This window comes from Chionomys nivalis, chromosome 11, assembly GCF_950005125.1.
Source record: "Chionomys nivalis chromosome 11, mChiNiv1.1, whole genome shotgun sequence".
In the NCBI taxonomy this organism is placed as follows: domain Eukaryota; kingdom Metazoa; phylum Chordata; class Mammalia; order Rodentia; family Cricetidae; genus Chionomys; species Chionomys nivalis.
The window spans coordinates 39,166,427-39,191,812 of record NC_080096.1 but is presented as its reverse complement, the minus strand read 5'-3'; the positions used below and the strand labels follow the sequence as shown (position 1 = coordinate 39,191,812).

At 40.7% G+C, this 25,386-nt stretch overlaps 2 protein-coding genes across 8 annotated transcripts in view; one reads left to right on the top strand and one right to left on the bottom strand.

The window, feature by feature from the left end:
• Positions 1-5,372, top strand: part of Tut4 (terminal uridylyl transferase 4) — a 93,354-nt gene extending 87,982 nt beyond the window's left edge. For 4 of the 7 annotated variants that reach the window (XM_057785060.1, XM_057785058.1, XM_057785055.1 and 1 more), the window contains 2 exons: positions 2,384-2,542; positions 4,338-5,372. In XM_057785060.1, coding sequence (XP_057641043.1) covers positions 2,384-2,542; positions 4,338-4,408 — 230 coding nt within the window. In that variant the 3' untranslated portion in view covers positions 4,409-5,372. The remainder of the gene's footprint in view (positions 1-2,383; positions 2,543-4,337) is intronic. The other 3 variants (XM_057785056.1, XM_057785054.1, XM_057785059.1) reach the window with 1 other exon arrangement.
• Positions 5,373-5,389: 17 nt separating this feature from the next.
• Prpf38a (pre-mRNA processing factor 38A) lies at positions 5,390-25,280 on the bottom strand. The gene is made up of 10 exons (XM_057785061.1): positions 24,985-25,280; positions 24,353-24,512; positions 22,609-22,730; positions 20,293-20,378; positions 16,704-16,814; positions 14,167-14,279; positions 13,529-13,555; positions 13,359-13,456; positions 12,871-12,919; positions 5,390-11,169 (listed from the first exon to the last, which is right to left on the bottom strand). Exons 1-10 carry the CDS (start codon positions 25,112-25,114, stop codon positions 11,127-11,129), a joined length of 939 nt encoding a protein of 312 aa, XP_057641044.1. The 5' UTR covers positions 25,115-25,280; the 3' UTR covers positions 5,390-11,126.
• Between the last annotated feature and the right edge of the window lie 106 nt (positions 25,281-25,386).

Here is a 25,386-nt window from a genome sequence, read left to right as displayed (position 1 = left end):
GTTACTAAAGTGGTTTTTTTTTTACCTGGGATGTCTTCCATTACCTTTAATACCCATTTTCATACCTCCTACCTTCCCCCAGAGATTTAATTTACATCACTGTCTTCAAGAAGCCTTTGAATTTTGCCAGTCTTCTCCTCCAGTTGAATTTTACCTTTTGTCTGCTTGTTTCCTTAAGTATTTATACCATAGCCCTTACCTAATTGTGTCTGAAGATTAGGATTTTATTGGAGTGAAAGATTGTGTAATTTTTCTCTTTTTTTCTTGTTGTTGTCTGAAATGAGGACTATGTGTAGCCCTGTATCTTCTTGAACTCACAGAAATCCACCTGCCTCTGCCTCTGGAGGGTTGGGATTAAAGGTTTGTTTTACCATTCCTGATCTCACCAATTTTGAAATTATTTCTAGTGACATAGTAGTGTTGTATATTTGGCTGTGAAAATTGAGCAAGGAAAATTGAAGTATATCCTTAAAAAATATCTTATGTTAAAATATCATTTCTTAATTGGCCATGATACCTAATTCTCAATTATTTGCAAACTCCAAGTCCGTAAGTTTAGCACTGTTAATTTTAAGGTGACTTTCTTTGCGAACCAGCCTTTTCTGATTGCCTCCCAAGAAGACTGATTATGAAAATGTAGCAAATACAAGCGTTTCCATTCGATATCTCCTACAGAAGTCAGAAGGATAGAAGTGTCTTTCAGTTCCTTTCTCATATATTGTTACGTAAATGAGAAAAACAATTAAAAACAACCAGTTTGGGTAGGTATTTGTACTTTGAAAAAATGCACCTTAAAGACACAAGCAGACATTGTTGAGATTGGCCATAGGAAGAACATGACTCCCATTAATTTTTTTAATATTTATTTATCTATTATGTATATAATATTCTGTCTGTGTGCATGCCTGCAGGCCAGAAGAGGGTACCAGACCCCATTACAGATGGCTATGAGCTACCATGTGGTTGCTGGGAATTGAACTCAGGACCTTTGGAAGGGCAAGCAATGCTCTTAACCTCTGAGCCATCTCTCTAGCCTCCATTAAATTTTTTTTCCTGTGTGTACACCTGTGCAGGCTTACACATGCTATACCTCATGTTTGGAGGTTAGAGGATACCTTTCAGGAGTTTGTTTTTCCTTTCCACTGAGAATTCCTGGACTCAGGCTCAGACTGTTAAGGGAAGTACCCATTTTACCTAGATCCAGTGTATGTGTGTGTTCTTGTTTGTTTTCCAGAGTGTGTGTAAGCTGATTAAATTTTTTTTCTTTTTTTTTTGTTTTTTTTCGAGACAGGGTTTCTCTGTAGCTTTGGAGCCTGTCCTGGAACTCCCTTTGTAGACCAGGCTGGCCTTGAACTCAGAGATCCACCTGTCTCTGCCTCCTGAGTGCTGGGAAATTTTTTTTTCAATCACCATTTACAACCTGAGGATAAAAAAGGAGCCATAGCAATTTTCAGAATTGTGATTTGAATTTACATATGTTTGGTTCCAAAACCCAGGTTTTTAGCCACAGTACCTCAACTTTTTTGTAAAGCTTCTTCCAGTCCTAGAATTCTGGCCTAGTTGACATTATTATAATGGTAAAAACCTAAGTTTTGTAGTATGATATATTAAGATTCTTTGAGATGTATATCCCCACCAACCTGACCATTTCTTCATCTTCCTGTTTGTTGGGTGGTTGTTTTGTGTGTAAGGGTCTGTTTTTTGGTTTTGAGACAGGGTCTCTGTAGCCCTGGCTGTCCTGGACTAATTGTGTCGACCAGGCTGGCCTTGATCCTCACAGAGATTCACCTGCCTCTGCCTCAAGCGCTGGGATTAAAGGTGTGCACCACCATTCTCAGTTTGACATTGATTGTTTTGTATTCCCAAACTTCCTTGCCTTTATACATTCTCATCCTTCTAAAGTGCCCATTCTGCCACTTTTGTCTGTTCTTTAAAATTCTAATTAGAGATGGTAATTAAACTTCTAACCTTCAAATTCTATTAGCCATCTTTGTTTTTTTTTTTTTTTTTTTTTTTTTTGGTTTTTTCGAGACAGGGTTTCTCTGTAGCTTTGGAACCTGTCCTGGAACTCCCTTTGTAGACCAGGCTGGCCTCGAACTCACAGAGATCCACCTGCCTCTGCCTCCCGAGTGCTGGGATTAAAGGCGTGCGCCACCACCGCCCGGCTATTAGCCATCTTTGATATAACTGATGTACTGTATATATTGTGTGTACACGTAATTTGAACAAATAATAATGCTTGATTCTTTAAAAGAAATTTGGTATCTGGATTAGTGTAATACATAGTTGATGATAGTTATTCCGTATGTCTCTGAAATGAAGGAATATTTGAATTAGTAAACTAATATTTTAAAATACTTTTTTTTTCCTTGTTGGAATGCAGAGCCACGATTTCGAGGACTCACTCCTCCAATTCCATGGGAACATGCACCACGTCCCCATTTCCCCCTTGTCCCAGCTTCGTGGCCTTATGGTTTACATCAAAACTTCATGCATCAGGGAAATCCAAGATTTCAGCCCAACAAACCCTTCTACGCTCAAGGTCAGTACTTACAAATCAATTATCAAACTGGGTGGGTATTCTAAAATGGGAATCTCAGTGGAGGCCAGAATCTAGGAGTAACATTTGTATTCAGTAGATATTTATTGAGAACATATTGTATGAATATGCCAGACTATATGCAGTATTTATTGTCCAAGCTGCCCATATTAATGCACAGTTTAATAGGAGAGCCAAGCATGGAAAAAACAGACAAAATATTGTTTAGAAGAATGAAGTCACCTAGTCCCTCTACCGGGCAGGGTTTAGGTACCAGAGATTGCATCTGAATTCCATCTTGTAATATGAGAACTATTTATTCCTCTAGAATTTAGAAGGAAGGAATGTGCTGTTAGTTAAGGGAATACATATGTCACTGAATTTTGGGTGACATAAAAAAAAAAAAAAGAAATAACCAGCCAGGCAGTGGTGGTGCTTGCCTTTAATCCCAGCTCTTGGGAGGCAGAGGCAGATGAATCTTAGTGACTTTGAGGCCAGATGGTCTACAAAGCAAGTTCAAGACAGTCAGGACTGTTATGCTGAGAACCCTATCTTGAACTCCCCTACCCCCACCCCAGCCACAATAAAGGGGGGCGGAATACTAGGGAGAGGAGGTGGATGGTAATGATAATGCTAGATAGCCATTACCATTAAATGGTAATGCTAGATAGGGAAGGTAGGCAGAAAAATTCTGCAAAGGAGTTTCAACTTCACTTAGTAAATTGTAAGGATCTAATAGTGTTTGAGTCAGATTTGTTTAGTAAAAGGGCATGAATGACTCTAGAATTAATTCTATTCCATTACTATATTAATAGTATAATAGCTGTGACTGAGGTAATAAGGATTGCAAACCATACATTTTAAGGACTAACCTCTTCAAAAGTATCTGTCTCAATGGCAGTGGTGGCGCATGCCTTTAATCCCAGCACTTGGGAGGCAGAGACAGAAGGATCTTTGTGAGTGTGAGGTCAGCCTGGTCTACAGAATGAGTTCCAGGACAGGCTCCAGTGAAATCCTATCTTGGGGGGCGGGGGGAGTAGTCTCTCGATCTGTGAACTGCTGGACGCTGGATACTTGGATAGAGCAGCGCTGGATACTTGGATAGAGCAGCAGTTCTTTTTTTTTTTTAAGTTTTTCGAGACAGGGTTTCTCTGTGGTTTTGGAGCCTGTCCTGGAACTAGCTCTTGTAGACCAGGCTGGTCTCGAACTCACAGAGATCCGCCTGCCTCTGCCTCCCAAGTGCTGGGATTAAAGGCGTGCGCCACCACTGCCCGGCCAGAGCAGCAGTTCTTAACCTGCTTTGGAGATCAGATGACTTTCACAGGGTTTGCCTAGAACCATCAGAAAACACATTACATTATGATTCAGCACAAAAGCAAAATTCACAGGGAAACCCTGTCTTGAAAAACCAAAAAAAAAAAAAAAAAAATTAAAGCAGCAATGAAAATAATTTTATGGTTGAGGGTCACCACAACACGAGGGACTATAAAAGGGTTGTAGCATTAGGAAGGCTGAGAACCACTGGTATAATGTGAATGGCACAAAACTGACTATGGTTGTTGGATTTATCTCTTGAGCAGAGCTGTAGAGGAAGTTGTCAGAAAAGAGTTTGCAGTTTTTCTGTGTGTGGGTTTTCTTTTCCTCCCTTTTTTTCTCTCCCCTCCAATTGTTTTGCCCTGCTTTTTTTATTATAAGAATTTTTAAAGCACTGTGTAACTAGTATCTTAGTTTATCTTTTAAATGGATTGTGAGGTGATTAGGCACAAGCCTTTCAGCCTGCTGTCTGTGTTATTTCCAGCAGACAGATGTGCTGCCCGTCGCTGTAGAGAGCGTTGCCCCCACCCACCAAGAGGAAACGTGTCGGAGTAATGGCAACCCACAGCAGCCTGTCCTGCTGCCTCAAGGGTATCCATACCTCAGTGTCAGTTACACTCAGCAGAAAAAGTGACATTTAAGGAAAGCAAAACAAATCAGGTCCTGATTTAAAATTTTCACACGTTTAGATAGCTTATTTAAATTCTAAGACTGTTTTTAAACACTGTATTATTTGTATATAAATATGAACTATAGTTTTTACTGGTATCACTAAAATAAGTGATACAAATTTCATCTATTTTATTACCCTATTTTTAAGGGAGTTTTATGTTTTGTTTAACCTTGATGAATTGTATAAAGAGAGAATTTAAAAAATTACATTCTTTATTTTCTATTAGCTGTATTCATACTTTGGTTGCTCCAGACTTTATATATATTGTTCTTAAGGGTTAGGGAAGATTTCATGTGTTTTAAATTTGTCACTTCTATTCCTTACAGAATCTTGTAGTGCCAAAAACTTTTTAAAAGGTCAAAAAAAAAAATAAAATTACAACAAAGATTCAAAAAATTTTTCTTTTACATACTTGTATGTTGAATATATTCAAACTTGAATGGAAAGTTGCTTTTGTCTGTATTTTGAAGTTCTATTTTAAGTTAATAAATCTTTTTGACAAGAGTCAAATTTGGTTAATTCATCTGGTTTAGATGATAGGAATATGTTGTAATAATGGAAAGATTCTACTTTACAGTGACTATTATAAACCAGATTTAGTTTTAGAGATGTAAAGGTCTCTTCATTTTATTGGATTTTCACAACTGCCATATGAAGGTGACAGAAGCGGATGCCATGTCCATTTTATCATCGGAAATGAAAACTGCAGAGCAGAACAAGGAAGCAAAATAGAAAGGCAACAACGTCATGCTACAGTTTGACTCGAAGTAGATAAGTTGCAGATAGCTTTCCTACTTTGTGCTAGGTTCAGTCCCTAGCAATACCTTTCCTCCAGCCCATCCCCACCTCTACAACCCCCCTGCTGCGGCCAATCTTTTAAAAGGAGAGGATTTTTTTTTTTTTTTTTTTTGGTGAAGAAATAAAATAGTATGTGCCAGACTGTCCATTCAGAGTCCAGGACAGACACTTGCCAGGATTGTTACTTTTTATCAATACTGGTCATCAGTCATTAGTCTTGTAGCTGCTGGGATGTATTCTCAGAAATACATGATGTGGTGATGTCATCATTGTTCAAACATCAGAGTTTGCTTAAACTTAGATACGGTCAATCAGTTTATTTGGCGTCTTGTTGCAATTAGCAGGCACACAAACATGAGACGTGTGAGGTGGCTACCAGCAGAATATATCACACCCTTAAAGTAATAGAAACGCTTTTAACTACACAAACGTACACTTTATGAACTATACGAAAGTGTGGGTGCTGTACCTTTCTATAACTGGCAGTATAATAGGTTTGCTAGACCAGCTTCACTATAAACCTGTGTGTAGTATATAGGTAGTTCTGAGATTATAACACCTGCAGTACGAATTTTCAGCCCCATCATTATAGGCCATGAAGTTACTCATCAAGCAAAATGTTTTTATAAAATGTGTGGAATATTGAAATTCAGTGGCATATTTTTTACCTATTCCTTTTACAGTGAGTTATTTTTTTTCCTAGTCCCTAAATTAGATTTGACAAATAAAACTAAAGATGTTTGCAAAAACTAAGTCTAATTTTAAGGATAGTGTGTTATTTTTGTTCTGCTTCCTCAGGCGTGTTATTACTTAAATAAGAGATTGGGCTTTTGCTTTATTTTCCACTTGAAAGACACTTGGAATATTCCTTAAATGCAGGTGGTTGAGGATATCCCTGCCATATTTACAGCCCCAAGTTAAGGACAGGTATATTTAATGGTTTTGTTTTTTTGTTTTGTTTTTTTTTACATTACAGACTCATTATCTTAAAGTGGTGTCAACTCTTTTGTTAATAATATACTGATCTCCCTGTACTTTGTGTTAAAAACAACTTGGAGCATCCTGCAATCCCATCATTCTCTAGGTGGAGGCAGGAGGATTAAGAAATTCACGGCCTGTCAGGCTTGATGGTGTACAACTTTAATCCTAATGCTCGAGAGGCAGAAGCAGGCAGATCTTGAGTTTGAAGCCAGCCTGATCTACACAGCAAGTTCCCGGCTAGTCAGGGTTATATAGTGAGCCTCTCTCAAACAATTGGCAAGAAATCAAGGTCATCCTCTACTACCTAGAGCTCCAGGCCAGCCTGAGCTACAAAAGACTGTTTAAATAATAAAAATAATTAAATATGGTATTTTAAGCATTGAAATATTTCACCAAGAGATTAAGAGGATGATATTCTTTTCACTGAAAACAAAAACCAAACAAACCCTTTTAAAAATTCCAACACGGCAGCATGCTAGCTCAGCCCCCCTTTCCTGAAGGCAGAGTATTATTAACCCAGACCTTACTACTCTGACAGTGTTCCATTCACTAATTCTGTGCATATCTGCCCTTCCTTCAGTTTGCAAAACTGTTCTACACTGAGGAACAGAATATAATTTATACAATAGCTCAGTTTTGTCTGAAAAAAACAGTTAATAGTTAAAAAAATGATCAGTCCTATGCACACTCTTAAAATGATATTTTTTGATAGAATTCGTATGTCATTTGACATGAAGGTGGTTTTACCTTGGCCCATTAAGATTATTAAAACTTGGATGGGCCAGGTGGCACAAGTCGTTAATCCCAGCACTCGGGAGGCAGAGGCAGACAGATCTCTGAGTTCAAGGCCAGCCTTGTCTACAAGAGCTAGTTCTAGGGCAGCTAGGGCTGTTACACAAAGAAATCCTGTCCAAATAAATACATAAATAAAATAAAAACTAAAAATTGGATGGGCAATAGTGGTGCCCGCCTTTAGTCCCAGCACTTGGGAGGCAAAAGCAGGCAGATCTCTGTGAGTTTGGGGCCAGTCTGTACAAAGCAAGTTTCAGGACAGCCAGGACTGTTACACAGAGAAACTCTGACTTGAAAAACCAAAAATAAATAAGATTATTAAAAATCACACTATTAGCTGCATGTGGTGGCGCACACCTTTCAACCCAGCACTTGGAAGACATGGGCAGGTAGGTCTGTCATAGCCAGCCCTGTCTATACACCCAGTTCCAGGCCAGCCAAGGCTGCTGTAATAGTGAGGCCCTGTAGACAATTTTGCTGTTTTTTCCTGTAAATAAAGTGCATGTATAGTAATGGGAAAATAATGCTGTTTGTTTGTAGATTTACTCTAGTAGAGTAAAAGGATGAAAGTTGTTTAAAAATTTTCATCTTGGGAGTACAGGTGCCTGAGTCTAAAAGAGGGTGTTTAATCACCCGAGTTATAGGTGGTTGTGAGCTACTCGATTAGATGCTAGGAAGTGAACTCAGTCTCTGCAGGAAGCAGTGCCTTCCATAAAAATGATTCCCAGATAAAACATTAAGCTCCTAACTCACTTTTCCTTGTAAATGATAATGTGATGTGTTTACTGAAAGAAAGGGTGTTAAAGTTTAGGGCTAGTAAGATGACTTGCCTTTCTTGATGAAGAAAACAGGGTATCACATATTACTTGTGTGTGCACAGACAAATGTAAAGCAGTAAAATCTGTCAGTTAAGAATTCTATTATCTGGTGAACTTCAATCATTCTAGTGAACTATCATAAGTGCATATGCACAATGCTTTTATAAAGTGTGCTTATGTGCCGTCTTAAACACAGCCATGGAACCCATGCTTATCTCCAGGAAACTAATTTCACTAGACTTAGAAGGCGGCTAGGAAACTGAAATGACAACTGTTTTCCATACAAGATTGCTCTCAAGACTAAGGGCAGTTATATAAAACACAGAAGATGCGACTTTCCTTTTTTTCTTTTCTTTTCTTTTGTTTTTTTCGAGACAGGGTTTCTCTGTGGTTTTGGAGCCTGTCCTGGAACTAGCTCTTGTAGACCAGGCTGGTCTCGAACTCAGAGATCCGCCTGCCTCTGCCTCCCGAGTGGCAACTTTCATTTTTCTAGCTTCATGTTTCTCTTAGAAGTCAGTATGCTTAATATAAAAAGAAATGAACAAAACCTTTTTTCCTTTACCATTAATATTGTATATTATATGCTGGTTGCATGTGAAGAGCCAAGGAGTTGGAGTGACTTCTTAACCTCATATGACCCAGGGTGCAATTCTCTGGTCTTTGTTTAAGACTCATATCACACTACTGAGCAGTAACAGAAAGAGGTTAATGAGGCTACACTGGGTTGTTCTAATACAAATCTGCCACTCTTCCCTCGGAAAACACATCTTGCTTAATTTATTTATGTTAAAGTCCTTGTGTTCTATGTAAGCTTTTAAGGAAATGGATTTCAAATTGTGGAAAGTGAAATCCACATAGTGGTTTAAAAATCTTAACTATAGGAACTGGAACAATGGCTCCTGGTTAAAAGCATTTGAGCCCAGTCATGAGGAGTAGGGTTTGGACCCCAGCTCCCATGTCAGGTTACTCACAAATGAAATCGCCAGCTTCAAGTGATCCAACACCTTTTTCTGGCCCCTATCAGCACCTGTACATGTATTACCTCTGCACTAAGAGACATGCACATACACACGAATCTTTTTTTAAAAAAAAAAATCTTAGTAAAACTAATATGAATACATTTTGCATTATTTGGGTTTTTGTTTGGTTTTGGTTTTCCTGAGAAAGGGTTTCTTTGTCTAGCTCTGGCTGTCCTGGAACTCATTCTATGTAGACCAGGCTGTCCTTGAATTTAGAGATCTGCCTGTTTCTGCCTCCTGAATTCTAGGATTAAAGGCGTGTGCCACCACCACATGGCCTGCATATTTTTTCTTAAAGCCTGTTTCAGCACAAAGAATATACGCATGTTTACAGCTGAGATGTAAAGCATATTTCTAGGACTATGTTGTGACCTAAGAATTTCAAAGCTACCATTCAAAGGCCTCATGTAATAATAGGTAAAACAGGTGACACATCTATCCTTCAAATGTCATCTCTGTAATTCTGTGGTTTGTCAGAATGGTCTTCAATATTCAACATATCCTACTCACCCTTATTTTTATTTCCTTTGTTCTAATTAAGTAGCAGGAATGGTATGCTTTTTGCTGCCCATGGATCCAGATTCTATCATATCTAACATATACTTTTGGAAAGGTTTCTCTTAAAATATTGTTGGGTCTTTCTGTTGTAAGTTTATTACTTAAATTTACCTTAATATTAAAACTTTTAAACTGATGGTGCTTGTTTGGCCCATGGATTATTTCGCCAGAGGGATCTTTTTCCACCTAAATCACCTCAATAAGAAATAACTAGGAATCTCTACCAAACCTGAGTGGAGATATATGTAATTTTAAAAGCCACAAAATATAATTGTAGCTATAAGCTATAATAGGTCTTACAACTTTATTAATTCTCTTATTAATTTAGGTATCATGGTTAGAGGAATCAGCAAAGAATATGAAAGTGCAAATTGATAAAAACTGCTTTAATATTGCTACAAAAGTTCCCCAATCAACAGCAAACAATAGAAATGTTTATCCTAGGACCAGCTATGACTTCCTGAGAAGCTGGATCCTATAAGGCAGCTGGTCTTTACAGTTCTTCCTAGGCTTATAGTGACAAGAAGTCAGTCATTTCTACCCTCTTAAAGGAGGAAGGTAAGTACAGGCAGAAGGAATTGTTTTAGCTAATACAATAATACTCTCTAATATCAGTATTAAGCCTATGGACTTAGTAAAGCTTTTATTTTGCTTATATATCTTCAGACCCTTCAGTGTCCTTGATCTACTGATTCTACCTTTGTGAATGGCTCATTCCAGTATTTACTAGGTGACCTGTATTACTAGTCACAAGTGTTGGCATTGCCTGTGGTGCTGCTACTGTTCTTAAATCTACTGATACTCCCTGGGCATCTAAACGTCTTTGACAATGGTCAGTTCTGGCCTAGACCATCACGCTGAACCCTACTAGTCCCTCTTTCTATCCATGTAGAAATACTGCAGCTGTCTTAAACAGAATGTGTCATTTTCATTACCATCACAACCCTCTCACTTTATACCCTCTAAAAGCAACCTAGGTGAAAACTACACAATATTCTGCTTCAGCCTGTGTTGAGATTACAGGTGTGAACCACCATACCTGGCTTGTATAAAGGATGTTAATTGCAATCATGTTGAATTGTTTAATGAAACTGAATTAAAAAAAATACAGAAAAACTTTCATGTTTGAATGTATTCTGTTCTTACAAAACCGCTAACTAGTAACTGTGTGTTTACTGTTACTGCTGCTGTCTGTAGTCAGTGAGAAGTGCTTCACTAGCTGGGTCGCAGCAGCATAAACCACTGCATTCTAGGGTTTCATAGAGAAACTAGAGATAAATGACAACTGCGTCAGGTTTAATTACAAATAAGAAAAGAGTCGCCCGTGAACTACATCTCTTCATTGTCCTGAATCTCCCCAACTCCCAGGTCATCTCTAACCTTGGTAAGTATGAATACCATAATTGGTTAGGTCAAAACCTGACCTTGATTTGGTCAAAGACACCCTTCAAAGATGTTAATTATAATTCAGAGATACAAAACCTAGCACCTCTATAATGTTAAAATAAAAACAAAACAAGAACTTGATTTTTAAAAACCCCAATACTCATAGCTGCCTGATCTTGAATATTTCCCTTTAACAGATATTCTCATATTCACAGGAAGCCATCTGGACTAAAATCAAAATGAATCCATTACTCATTTCCTCTCCGGCTCTTCTTGTGGCTTTTCTTAGACCTGAAATGAGATAATAAACCATTAAATTAAGGAGCAAACAAGGAAGACAGACATTCATAGTATGCTGACACTGACGAATAGAGACGACACAAACATTAGGTGCACTTTGTGTGTTTTGTTGACGGCCTCCCACTTTTGCCTCCCCGGTGCTGCGATTACAGGTGTTCATCACCTTACCCAGCACAAATTTATGTGTGTGTGTGTGTGTGTGTTGCATGCCTGCAAATGTGCACATGCGCTTGAGGGCATGCACGTGTAGAGGCTGGAATCTGACCCCCGTGTCTTCCTTGAGTGCTTTTTTGAGGCAGGATGTGCTACTTAGTTTTTATTTTATCAACTTGACACACTCAGCTGGGAAATGGAATCTCAATTGAGGATTTCTCCACATTAGACTGGCCTTGGCCATGTCTGAGAGGTTGTCTTGAATGATGTAGGAGGGCCTAGTCCACTGAGGGCAGCACCATCACAAGGTAGTTGGGGCTAGGCTGTGTAAAACTAGCCAGAGTGCAAGGAAGTAAGCAGCTTTCCACCATGGATCCTGCTTGAATCCCTCCCTACCCTGACTTCCCTCAATCACAGACTGTTACCTGGAAGTATAATTTGAAATAAACCTATTGCTTTGGGTCATGCTGTCTATCCCAGTAACAGAAAACAAGACATCTCACAATGGAAACTATAGCTCAAAATGAAGCTAGTCTAGATAGCCAGCTTGTTTTGAGGATCCTATTCAGAGTGTTGGGATTCAAGGCAGTGAAAATCACCTGCCTAGCTTTTTAAGTGGTTTCTGAGGATTTGGACCCCTTTGCACAGGAAGCACTTTTCCCTTTGAGCCATTGAGATCCTATTAGGAGATTTTTTGTTTTTGTTTTTAATGTTTCTGAACAGCACTATGAGTCAAGGATGATATTTAGAATTTGCTACCAAACAACTGCTTCATAGGGTAAGAATGTACTTAATGGGGTACATGGCCCACAGCGTTCTAATAAAGATGAATTAAAAATTAAAAATGACTTGTTCAAGGACTCAACTGTTAAGTTTTAAAAGTTAGTTCTTAGGCTACAGATGGCTCAGTGGTTAAGAGCAGGCACTGGTATAGAGGACCTAAGTTCAGTTCTCAGCACCCACATTGGGTGGCTCACAAAAAATACATATGCAGTTCCTGGGGATTCTATACTTTTGGCCTCCACTGACATCTTATGTGTATGCAGATAAACACATATACATCCACTGAGACCACCATTCAAAGTTTTTAATTCCAAGAAGGGAAACAAGGTGCAGAAGAAATTGGTGGGGGAGAAGGGGAGCATATTTTACCTTGTAATGAACTACCAATACCCACATCAAAACAAAATTCCCCATCTCAGTTATATTTAAAACTTTAACTATTGAATAAAGATTTAAATGTGTGCATGTGCACACGTGGAAGCCAGAGGTAAATATCGAATGTCTTCCTAACTCATTCCCCACTTTATTTTTTGAGACAGAGTCTCACTGAACTTGAAGCTGGCTGATTGGCTAGACTTGGCTGGCTAGCAAATTCAATGGGTCTTTCTGCCTCTCCAGCAGTAAGATTTCAGGCGCTTTTAACACAGGTGTTATGGGTTGAATTCCAATTCTCGTACTTGCATGAGAAGCACTTTACCCAATGAGCCACCTTCCCAGCCCAGAATTAAATTCTTACAGTAGAGGTTTAACCCATACCTTTCAGGAGACTTTGAGTGACTCCTATGTCTGTGACTACGGTGATGACCTAGGGAAGAAAAGGTCATTGGATGAGAGTTTTTGTTTTCCTATTTGTTGGCTATTATTCTCACCTCCCCCAATTCCTTTCACTAGGCTTTGTTGGCCTAGTCTGAGGACACCACTCACTATTACACCTCTTTTGGTTGTTAGTTGTGGCAGGGAATGCAGTAGTGAAATCATATATCCAGAGCATTATGGCTAACTTCACAAAACGTTACCTCAGGCTTTGACCGATATTATACTAGGTCTTATTTCTGCAATTTTGGATAAAAACAAACAACTGTAATCCCCTCACTAGAATCTAATGAGTATTCTCACTTCTGAATTCCATGCCCATCTCCTTTCCTGTTAGGTAGTAGTGCCGCTATATATTTGTGTTGAAGGATTTTAATGCTCCTTTTAGATTTCTTTACTAAGACAAGCAGGAAAGAGCCCAAATACTATACCTGGGGATTTAGAGCGGGATCTGTGTCGTCTGTCTCGGGACCTGCTTCGATGGCGTCGTGGACTCTTGCTCCTATGTCTTTCTCGGCGGGGAGAAGGGCTATGGAAAAAACAGCCAGCTCAGCACGTTCCCTTCTCAGAACCCTCTTGTTAGAAATGACTCAGGACCTACCTTCTCCTTTTGGGGGATCTACTTCGCCTGTGGGAAGAGGAAGAGCAGGTTAGTGCACTGGATCTTGTAAATCACAAAAATAAACACATAAAATTTACTTGTTCTATTTTTTTTTTTAAAGAGGGGAGGAGTGCCAGGGACTGAACAATGGCCCCTGACTGGTTCTTTCTTGTATCTGTGTCTTAAATGTAGTACATGTCAACTTCTAACACTCTAGCCATGCAATTTAGTTTTACCAGGGGGAAAATAACAAACATACATATACGAGAATAACACTTGCAGGAAGGTTCTGTTGTGTCTGGCATTCTGTCACCATCTTCAAAACATAACCAACTTAACCTATTGGAGGATGGGAGGCACAGAGAAGCTGTACTAGCCATCCTTATTAAGGTTACTCTACTCTCTGGGAAATACATAATCACAACAGGTGAGCAAAGAAACATAACTCAATTGTATATCCAAGCCCAGCTTAATTCACTGACCACAAGCTAAGATTAAAGAAATGGCCTTTTCCCTCTGCCAATGAGGCTTTATGGGTGATGATGATTCAGTAGGAACAAGGAAACAGATATCCTGGCAAACATCTCTATAAACTTCCCTGGAAGTCAGATTCCTAGGCTGTAGTGTTCCAGCCCTACCTCCTGGGAGACCGACTCCGACTCCTCCTGTAGCGCAGTGCAGGAGAGCGCCGTGGCTTGTCCAAGTCTCGGTAGCTTCTTCGTCGGTGATCAGGTGATGGTACTCTTTCCAGCTTGAAACAAGATGGATGAGTATTGGCTTTTACTAAAGGAAGTCACGCAAGAACACAGCTATGGTTCCCTCCCTATTCTGTTCCAATGGACAATGACTCTACAATCGTGATCTGACTACATAAAGGGGTAGTCTTAGTGACAAAAAGAATTACCAGGCAAGGTGCTGGCGGCGCACGCCTTTAATCCCAGCACTTGAGAAGCAGAGGCAGGCGGATCTCTGAGTTTGAGGCCAGCCTGGTCTATACAGAAAAACCTTGTCTTAAAAAAAGGATTAACCAATATCAGCCTATGAATGTGAGTACAGTAGGAAAAAATAGTGCGAGCGGTGGTGGCGCACGCTTTTAATCCCAGCACTCAGGAGACAGAGGCAGGCGGATCTCTGATTTCAAGGTCAAGCTGGTCTACAAAACAAGTTCTAGGACTATAAGGGCTACACAGAGAACCCATTCCGTCTTGAAGGGGAAGGCTTATTTCCTGAAACTGGGTCTCCAGTGCCAGGTGCCTCACAGTGACCTATAGCCCCTGCAGGGGACCTAACACCTCTGGTCTCTGAGAGCACCTGATTCATGTGCACATACCCACACACACACAGAAATAGAAATAAGAGAGATAAAGAGAGAACAAAGAATGGAGCAAAAATAGGAAAGCCGCTACTGAAGAAGAGCAGAAGAGACATCTGCTGTTCTACGTATCACGATGTTGGTCAAGATGTACTCTGAAGCTATACAGTTGGGGCAGGGTCCTACTTGTACACATTTGCCAGCAGAAGAAAATGATCATAGATGAATGGCATTTACAACTTGGAATTGTGCCAGAGATAGCAGTGCAGTGGAGGAAAAGGGAGATTAAAAAAGTAAAGTACCACAAGGAACAGGAATAGATAATTCCAAGTTCAGGAAAATAGATTACTGTTTCACCAATAGAAAATCTAATCTGAGGTTAACTTTTTAGTTTTGGAGGCAACTCTGGCTGTTCTGTTCCTGCATCTCTGGAAAGCTAGAATGAAAGGCAGGTGCTGCCGTGTGCATCAAGGTTACCATTTCCTTTTATTTTCTTCTGCCTCCCACTCCTTTTCTTTTCTTTTGGTTTTTTGAGACAGGGTTTCTCTGTGTAACAGCACTGGCTGTCCTGGAACTCTCTTTGTAGACCAGGCTGGCTTCAAACTCACTGAGATCCACCTGCCTCTGCTTCTCAAGTACTGGGATTAAGGGTGTGCACCACCAACCGCCCTTCTGGCCCTTTCTAGGCATGTTTCCTAGAATTTTTTTTTTTTTTTGGTTTTTCGAGACAGGGTTTCTCTGTGGTTTTGGAGCCTGTCCTGGAACTAGCTCTTGTAGACCAGGCTGGTCTCGAACTCACAGAGATCCGCCTGCCTCTGCCTCCCAAGTGCTGGGATTAAAGGCGTGCGCCACCACCGCCCGGCTGTTTCCCAGAATTTAATTACAAATGCTTTAGAGCTCTTTTACTATAAGCTATTTCATATTATTAATGGCTGCCTGATAATCAGGTTAACAATCTGACTCCTCAGTCACTGACAGCTGGGAGCTTGTTTTCAAGCTTTTCAGCACTGTGATTATAGTTCTGACAAAACATGGCTAACTTCCCTCTAGAGTATGTTCAAGCCTTTTCCCCTAAATGTAATACCTACCATACATTTGCAATTATGTGGAAATATACTCTGAGACCTTACACAGCAGTGTTTCGAGACTGGATTCAATCCCTCACTCAATGGGGGGTAGAGGCAGGGGGAATCATGACTGTTAAGCTCACACCACTGCTATGACAGAGCTGAGGCATTCAAGCCAAGGGATATCGTACTCTAAAGGGCATTATAATAAAAAGATAAGCCGGGCGGTGGTGGCGCACGCCTTTAATCCCAGCACTCGGGAGGCAGAGGCAGGCGGATCTCTGTGAGTTCGAGACCAGCCTGGTCTACAGAGCTAGCTGCAGGACAGGCTCCAAAGCCACAGAGAAACCCTGTCTCGAAAAACCAAAAAAAAAAAAAAAGAAAAAAAGATATAAAGTCTCCTTTTTTGTGCACAGGGCTGTGATCCTAGCATCCCTGAGGCAGATCTGAAATGTCTATCTAGCCTCATCCACACAATAGGGCCCTCCTTCTCCAAAAGGTTCCCCAAATAATTATTTCATGAAGGATTTGAAGAGGTTGGGTGGTGGTGGCGCATGCCTTTGATCCCAGCACTCGGGAGGCACAGGCAGGTGAAACTTCTGTTGAGTTTGAGGCCATCCTGGTCTACAGAGTGAGTTTCAGGACAGCCAGAGCTACATAGAGAAACCCTGTCTAGAAAAACAAACGAAACAAAACAAAAGTAATAATAAAAGGTTATCATTAATTTAAAACTTAAAGCTTGTAAAATAAGGGCCATTTCCTTCCTTCCTAGCCTTAAAGCTCTCATATGCCTTACCTTCTCATCTTCCTCTTCCTCCTCTTCACTGGACTCTACGTCATCCATGTCCTCTTCTAGAGCACTCACTCGAGGCTCCAGTTGCTCAGCTTCCTCCAGTACATAGCGTTTCTACAGAGAACACAGTAAAAGTTAAGTCATTGCTGTTTCCTCCAGGTCCTGATGGTAACACTGAGCTTCTGGGGTTGACAGAACGGCTGTGAAGCAACAGCTCAGGTATAGTAAGTCGTATTGCACCTCAAGACTTCCCTCAGAAGCTAATATGCACGTATATGCTCTTTTAAGTTCCACTACAAACATAAACAATGCTGACGAGAACAAGCCCATTTTCAATTGGTTCTATTTCCTGTGGTCCTATAAGGTCACTGGAATGTCAATCAGTATCTATGTAGTCAAAAATTAATCTCAGGGCTGGAGAGATAATTTAGCAATGAAGAACAAACACTTGCTGCACTTGGAGAGGACCAGAGTTCAGTTCTCAATATCTATCTACACGGGGGCTTACCAGCTCCAGAGGATCCATCCAATGCCCTCTTCTTGCATTCTCTGGTAGAAGGTGAGAACTGAACCTCAAAAATTGTCCTCTAGGGGCTGGAGAGATGGCTCAGAGGTTAAGAGCAATGACTGCTCTTCCAGAGGTCCTGAGTTCAATTCCCAGCAACCACATGGTGGCTCACAGCCATCTGTAATGAGATCTGGTGCTCTCTTCTGGAATGTGGGCATGCATGGAATCTTTAAAAAAAAAAAAATTGTCCTCTAGCCCTTACTTGCCTTGGTGCGCACTCTACTACTAATAATTAGTAAAAATAAAATTAACTGAAAAACAATGTTTTAATTTTATAAAGACAAATTAGTTAATTTGTGTGATACATGTACATAAATGTATGAATATCTGTGCCCATGCTTACTCGTGGAAGGCCAGAACAAGACAGTGGGCACCTTTTGTTGCTCTCCATCTTGCTGCACAGAGACAGTCTTTCCCTGAACTGGAAGCTTGCCATTTGGCTATGCTATCTGGCAAAGTTCCCTGCCTGCCAAGCTTGGGTAGTAGGCACTTAGCAGCCATGCTTTTTACATTGGTGCTGGGATTTGAATTGAGTCCTCATGTTTACAGAACAAGCACTCTTAACCATTGAGCCATTTTCCTAGCACAGACTTGGTTTTTGGTATTTTTTGTTTGTTTGTTTTCATTGTTTTCACAATGAAGGCTTGGTTGTCCTAGAACTACACAAGGATGGCCCCAAATTTAGAGATTGCTTCCCAAGTTCTGCGATTAAAGGCCGTGCCCCAATCTTTTCAGTGAAGGCTTTTTTTTTCTTTCAATATTTAAAACTTTATCTGTGAGTGTGAGCACGTATGCCAAAGCAGAGGACCACCTGTGTCATGGTTTGCCTTCCACTCTGTTTAATGCAGGGTCCTCTTCACTGCCATGTATGCAAATTAGCTGCTGTGTGAACTCCTAGCAGTTATACTGTCTGTCTTCCATCTCCCTAGTGGCCTGCTAGGATTACTGCTGCAAATGCTCGCTCTGTGTGAGTTCTAAGGATCTGTACTCAGGGTGTTGACTTGTGCAGCAAGTGTTTTACCCACTAAACCATTTTCTCAGCCCTAAGGGTTTCCCTTTTTCTTTTTTTTTGTAGGTAAGACTTCCTGTGTAGTCACTGGCTGTCTTGAACTCAACATCTTGCTTCAGCCACTGGAATACTAGTAATTACAGACATGCGCCATCCTAGTCAACTTGCCTTTTCTGACATACAATGAAAACTGTACTTTTAAAGTATATTTAAAGTATAAAGCCGGGCAATGGTGGTGCACGCCTTTAATCCCAGAACTTGGGAGGCAGAGGCAGGCGGATCTCTGTGAGTTGGAGACCAGCCTGGTCTACAGAGCAAGTTCCAGGACAGGCTCCAAAGGCACAGAGAAACCCTGTCTCGAACCCCCCCCCCCAAAAAAAAAAGTATAAAATTTTTTCAAGAGAGGGTTTCTCTGTGTAACAGTCCTGGCTGTCCTGGAACTCACTTTGTAGATCAGAGTTGGCCTCAAACTCAAGGAGATCCGCCTGCCTCTGCCTCCCAAATGCTAGGATTAAAGGCGTGCACCACCACTGCCCAGCAAAATTTAAGTTTTATTATAAAAATACACACCTGAAATTTTCACTACAATCAAGATAGTAAAATCTCTTCCATGCCTGTAAATTGTCCTGTAGGTCTAGTTTCGAGATGTAAGGGAGGAATAGGTAGAGACAGTCACTTAGCTTTCCTTTAGTTAAGACACTAAGCTGAAACACGAACAATAAAAACCCAGAGACAGATATTGGGGTTCAACCTGAAGATCAGAAAAGCAAAGCAGTCAGTCACGGGCTTTTATCTCCACCTCAGACTAAAAATGGGCGAGATCCTGTCTGCACAAGCCCTGAAGACTGCACCCCACTGAGTTCCTGTCTCTTCTCCCTTATATTCCTTCTTCACTCAGCCATATCACTCCGGTACCAACCTCCGTAGTGCTGGGATCACCCGTGTGTGAGCTGTTTCTCTTTTAGACAAATTCAATCTTGTATAGCCCAGGGTGGCCTTGAACTAACAGAGATCCATCTGGATCTGTTTCCTGAGTCCTGGGATTAAAGGTGTGTGTCACCACTCCCTGGCCTGTACAGCTGACTAGTGTGGCTGTTTTGCCCCCTGATCTTCAGGAAAGCTTTACTTATTAAAACACAAATAATATAGGACTAATATGGAGCAGAATGATTTCTTGATTCCTTCTTCACTGTCTCACTATGTAACCCTGGCTAGCTTGGAACTTTCTATGTAGATCAAGCTGGCTTTAAACTCACAAGAGAACTGCCACCTCTGCCTCCTGAGTGCTGGGGCTGAAAGAGCGCACCACCACACCTGGCACATTTTCCTTTGAGTCAAGCTCCCGCCCCTGCTTTTTTTCTTTTCAATAGGAATTTCCTATTTTATAGATTGGGTTCTATAATAATACATGAACTTAGGTTAAATCCTTATCCAATCAACTCTCCACTACAGCACATTTCATTTAAGGTTATCCACCATATCTTTTTTCTCTTTAAAACTAAAAATGCAGTCTTAGCCAGACATGATGGTGCAAGCCTATAATCCCAGCATCTGAAGACAGGCAAGAGGACAACAACGTTTATATGGTCAGTTCCAGGCCAGTTGTTGCTATATGGTCAAGACTATCAGAAAAACAAAACAAAGTAAGAACACCGGTCCCCTCTAACCCTGAAGGGTGCTTCATGGATAGTTCTCACGGGATGTGAGGCAGGGTGATAAACAAGACGTTTAAGGGATTGAATGTTCACATTCTTTTTTTCTGTTTCATAGCCTAAGCTCACCAGTTTGAGAAAAGGTACTCCAGCTATAAGACCTGTGATAATAAGAAACGTTCTCTCTAGCTATTCACTTCCAACGTCCTACCCCGGTAACATTCCCTGCTTCTACCTCATTCCCTCTCCTGTACAAAGTGTGATAGAAGGACTTTTTAGGAAAACCCCTCAGTGTTTTTTAGTATGTACTTGTGTTTGTATGGGAGGTAAAAGGTGACTCTATAGCAGACCCATGTTTCATACCTGTAGCCGGGGTAAAATGATATCACAGACTCTCTCACTGTGCAGAAGTTCATCGATGAACTCATCCACGTGCATCAGTTCAAACTCTGGAAGGCAAAATGATTAGTTCAAGCAACCTGGAAATGATAGACCTAGTTAACCAAACAGTCAAAGAATCATGAAACTTTCCATGAAGCTCCCTACATGCCCACACCTCTTTACTTCCTTATCTTGGAGATGGGGACTGAACCTGGGGTCCTGTGCTTACCTAGCCAGTGCTCTGCTACTGAGCTAAATCCCCAACCTCTTTAAACATTTTTAATTGTTTATTATTTATTTACTGCGTGTGCACGCTCTTTCACAGTACATGTGTGGAGGTTAGAGGAAAACTGAGTTGTTCTCTTCTTCAATCATCTGGGTCCCAGGCTTAAGTCAGACTAGACAGGAGGTGTCAGCCCAGTCAAGCCTCTTTAGAAACAAGGAACTAAGAGATGAATAAGGCTGTTCCAAGTATTAAAGATCAGCTGCGGGTATAGTTCAGTGGTAAGGAACTTGCCTTGTATATATGAAGTTCTAGGTTCAATTCCTATCAAACACCACAAAACAAAACAAAACAAAAAAACTGGAGACACAAACATTAAAGCACAAATAGTGCTTTATGAATTATGTAGGATAACACTGAATAGATAAGTCAAGATTATATAACCAAAGTTAACACTAAGAAGTCACTTAGTTGTAATTTCTCCCATTAACCTACAATGTCCCCGAATATATAATATTTATATTTTAGGGGTCCATGGTGTAGCCCAGCAGATATAGGCACTTGCCACACAAGCCTGATCATCTGAGTTTGATCCCAGGAACCACAGTGGGAAAATAGGTCCAATTCTTAGATTTATCTTTTGACTTCAACACATGCACCATAGCACATGTGCTTATTACAAACACAAACACACACAAGAAATAAAATATTAAAACAAAGAATATTTCATTTTTCACAGCACAAAAAGGATACGTTTTTTAGAATCCTTACTGCTACTATCTTAGTTTTATAGTTCTCAACAAGTGACTTTGCACACCTCTATCACCCTACTTAAAGGAAGTCTAGTTGTGTCCATTAGGGAAGGTACAGGGACGCTGCCTACATATCGTCATGTGCAGGACTACCATAGCCTGAAATGTCAAGGCTTTGGGAAATCCCATCTTGGTTTACCACAATATAAGGAACTCGTCCAAAAATGACCACAGTCATATCCACCTGTTCACCATGTTGCTTCCAGTCCCTGGTATAACACAATTCTCAATACATATTAGTTCAGTGAAGAAATATGATAAACAAGTTTAAAGTGCAATACAGATTGAGAAGGCCAAGACAAAACGACTAAATCTGAAAAGATCTTAAGTCTGAAACTTTTTTGAACATGGACATGAAACTCACTACGTTTTGGATTTTGAAGAATTTGAGGTTTCTGAATAGGGATGTCATCTGACAGTTTATACAACTATTGCAAAGTCTAAAATGCACTGAAGCCTACAACACTCTGGTTCTAAGTCCTTTTGAGTAAGGAATATTCAACTTATATTAAATTTCAATCTTCTATATTCCTAAGAAGAAAGGTGTGTCTCCAATTAAGAGGTTCTGTTTGTATTACCACAAACCCTTTCTTAACATAGAAGGTGTATCTCTGAGGGCAAGGCCTGGAGCTCAGTGGCAGAACACAGATCTCACATGCATGATGAGGTTTAGTTCTCCAATACGCACCCCTGCCCCCCAAATAAAGACAGGCATGGTCATGTACACCTGTAATTCCCATATTCAGGAGGCAGAGACCAGAGAATCAGAAGTTTGAAGTCCTCCTTAGCTACACAGTGTTGAAGGTCCACTTGGGCCACATGCCCTCAAGACAAGACAAAACAAAACCAGGGTGTATGTATAAAACATATAGAGATGTCTCTGTCCTTGGATAAGCTTAGTGTTTTCAGTGGAGTACCTACATGGACAACACAGGTCCATTTAGTCTACAAAGTATAACATTGAGTAGCCTACAGGGGAAAAAAGTGAAGCTGTGGCATTTGGAAAATGACTTTGGGCAGTCTAAGTCGGGTTTTATAGAGAGACCAATTTGAAGCTTCTAGACCTTGTGGATGGAGTAGGTGTGGAAGGTCAATCTGACAGGAAAGGGAGGCAGTCATGTACCCAAGGGTTCAGGCTAAGCAGATGCTATGCGTCCAGTGAGGGAGACGGTGAGGAACATTCGGTGTTTGTGAAAACGAGTGGAGACACAGGAGAATACAAGTGGCCTAGGAAAATAGTCTAGAGACTTGTATCATACTCACCCCCATTTCGGTTCTGGCTTTTGATTTTTCGATAGTCATTGTATAAAGGCTCCAAGTATTTGTAGCAATCAATTGCAGTTCCTGTCAGCCTCATGTAAAGTGCCCCCAACATCCGGACATACCTAACAGAGAGAGGACATTGAAACAACAGGCCAGCCTAAGAGTTTCTGAGTTCTATAACTAGCTTTTCTCATGACAATATTAGATAAAAGTATTCTGGTTTGTTTTTCTTGTTATCAGATAATAAAGCCATAATTTCTGGGTGGTGGTGGCGCATACCTTTAATCCCAGTACTCGAGAGGCATAGGCAGGCAGATCTCTATGAGTCTGAGGTCATCCTGGTCTACAGAGTGAGTTCCAGGACAGCCAGGGTTGTTACACAGAGAAACCCTGTCTCGAAAACAAAACAAACAAACAAACAGCCATAATTTTGAAGGTAGCATAGAAGAGATGATGGCTAAAATATGGAAACCCAATGAACTTCCTAATCAATTACTAGCTGTGGAGATTGGTATATGTTGCTCAACTTTCAGATATATCATGTGTAAAACTTCACAGAATTTGCCTAAGATTCCAGAAAGATAATAAATTTAGCAACACAAAGTATTATATACATTTTATAACAATGTTAGAACAAGCATATATTGCTATAAATGTAGGTTCTGGAAAAAGGTCAAAGTCATAGAAGTTAAAATTCTGATTTCGTACATTACTTTGACAGCAGACATGTAACTTGTTTTCTCAACTTCTATAATGGAGAAGCTACAGCCTAACTAACTGCCTTGGTGCCATAAAAAAATGTAAGGGAACTATGTTAGAAGGGTACGAGCATGTGTGAAGTTCTTACAGCATAAGCTATTTTTCTAGTTATTTTTTTGGTAATATTCCTTCTTTTTCCTTATCTCGTGTTTCTGAATCCTTACTCAAATCTCCATTTGAAATTCAAGCTTCATCACAGAAGAGCAGTATATAAAGAGTATGCATTCTGACACGAGTGGTCCCTGTGGCCCAGCACTCGGGAGGCAGAGGACAGAGAACTGCCATAAATACAAGGTCAGTCAGGATACACCGTGAGGCACTATCTCAGTTAAAAAACAAACCCAGAGCCCTGTATTTGTTCTACTACCAAGCTGTACCTCAGCCCCAGACCTGGCTCTTAACTGTTGCCCGTCCTTAGGCAAACCACTTACCATCTCTCTGGGCCTTGGCTTCTTCCTATGTAAAATGTCATCATATTTTTAAAGCAATAGTGTGAACACAAAATGAATCACTTTATATAAAGCCCCTAAAACAAATCATGGTACATGATCAGCTATTATACCTGGCTCTAAACTCCTAGAGAATGGATACTATGAAGCAGCTAATTTTCTTTGCCATGCATCTGTAAGCTTAAAAAATTAAAGGTCACAGTCAACAGGTACCAAAGTCTGGATAAGATACAGATCTAACCCGTTAACTAAAATCCTCTGTTGTGTGACCCCCTCATCTATTGTCTACCAACATTTTTTGAGATAATGTGTGTGTACATGTACACATATTTGTGTATATTTATTTCATTTGTGAAATGCTTTTGGGGGAAGGGGAAGCTACCGAGACTGATGAAAGTAGAAGGTGTACGGAACCACGACAGTCAAAATACTAGTTCAAGGGCAAAAGCCTGCAATGACACACACAACACTCAGGCAGCTAACAAAGCCCAATTCTGAACCACTGAGAATTTTGTACTAGCCCACATTGTACTCACTTGAAATCTTCATTTTTTATGAACTCAACAATGATATCTTTCTCAGGTTGAATCTGAAGCATCTTCAAGGTTAAACAGAGGAAAGGAGTTGGCTTTATGTTTCCACCATAGACACCACCCACAAACCTTAACTCCATGGCTTTGTCGACTACAAGTTCAGCTGAAATAACCAAACACAAATAGAGACATCTAAGATATAATATAGATCTTAGCTTTTCTTGGTTGGAAGGTGAAAACGGTTAAAGGTTTAGAGCTCCTAAATAGTCAGCAAGAATGTAATATTAGGAGAACAATCCTTTATCAAACAAATCGTGGAGAAAAGCGCCTGTCATGACCCCCAGATGCTGCGCGGTGGTGCCGCACGCCTTTAAACGAGAGGCAGCGGCAGGTGGATCTCTAAGTTCGAGGCCAGTCTGGAATGTCTCAAAGAACCTAAAGAAATCCTTCAGCATATTATTATTAAGAAAGACCCTGTCAGATTTGTCTGTGTCATGTCTAGTGCAAGTCTAGGCACAGAGCAGTTTATGTGAAGGGCTGACATACTCTTCTCCAGTACTAGCATCCTAAGGTCTATCTTTCCTCACTGAGTCAGAAGAAACCAGCCGCAAGCCGAGACGCGGGTGGTCACTCACCCGTAAGTCCAAAGCACTCTTCTTTCCAGTACTTTGATTCATAGATTCGCGTCCGAATGATCTTCTCCACCAGATACTGAGGGTTGGTGCCATGGATGCTGTGCGCATCCTTGACCGTACGGTTCGCCATTTTAGAACGCTTTCAATTCTATTTCCGTCGGCTTCTTCAATACGTCACATCCAGGTTTCAAAAAGACGTCCGGCGGCTGGGGAAGCGCTTCTAACAGCAGAAAGCGAACAGCTTGGAACCGGAAAGTGCAGCGCAGAACAATTCCCCGGGACTGCGCACGGCCGGCGGCAGAGATGGCGGAAGTACGTCATGAGCCCTCGGTGGGTGTGGCGAGGTGGTTGGGAACGCCAATCGGAATCAGGCTGTGGGCGGGGTTACGGCTAGTGGCGCGA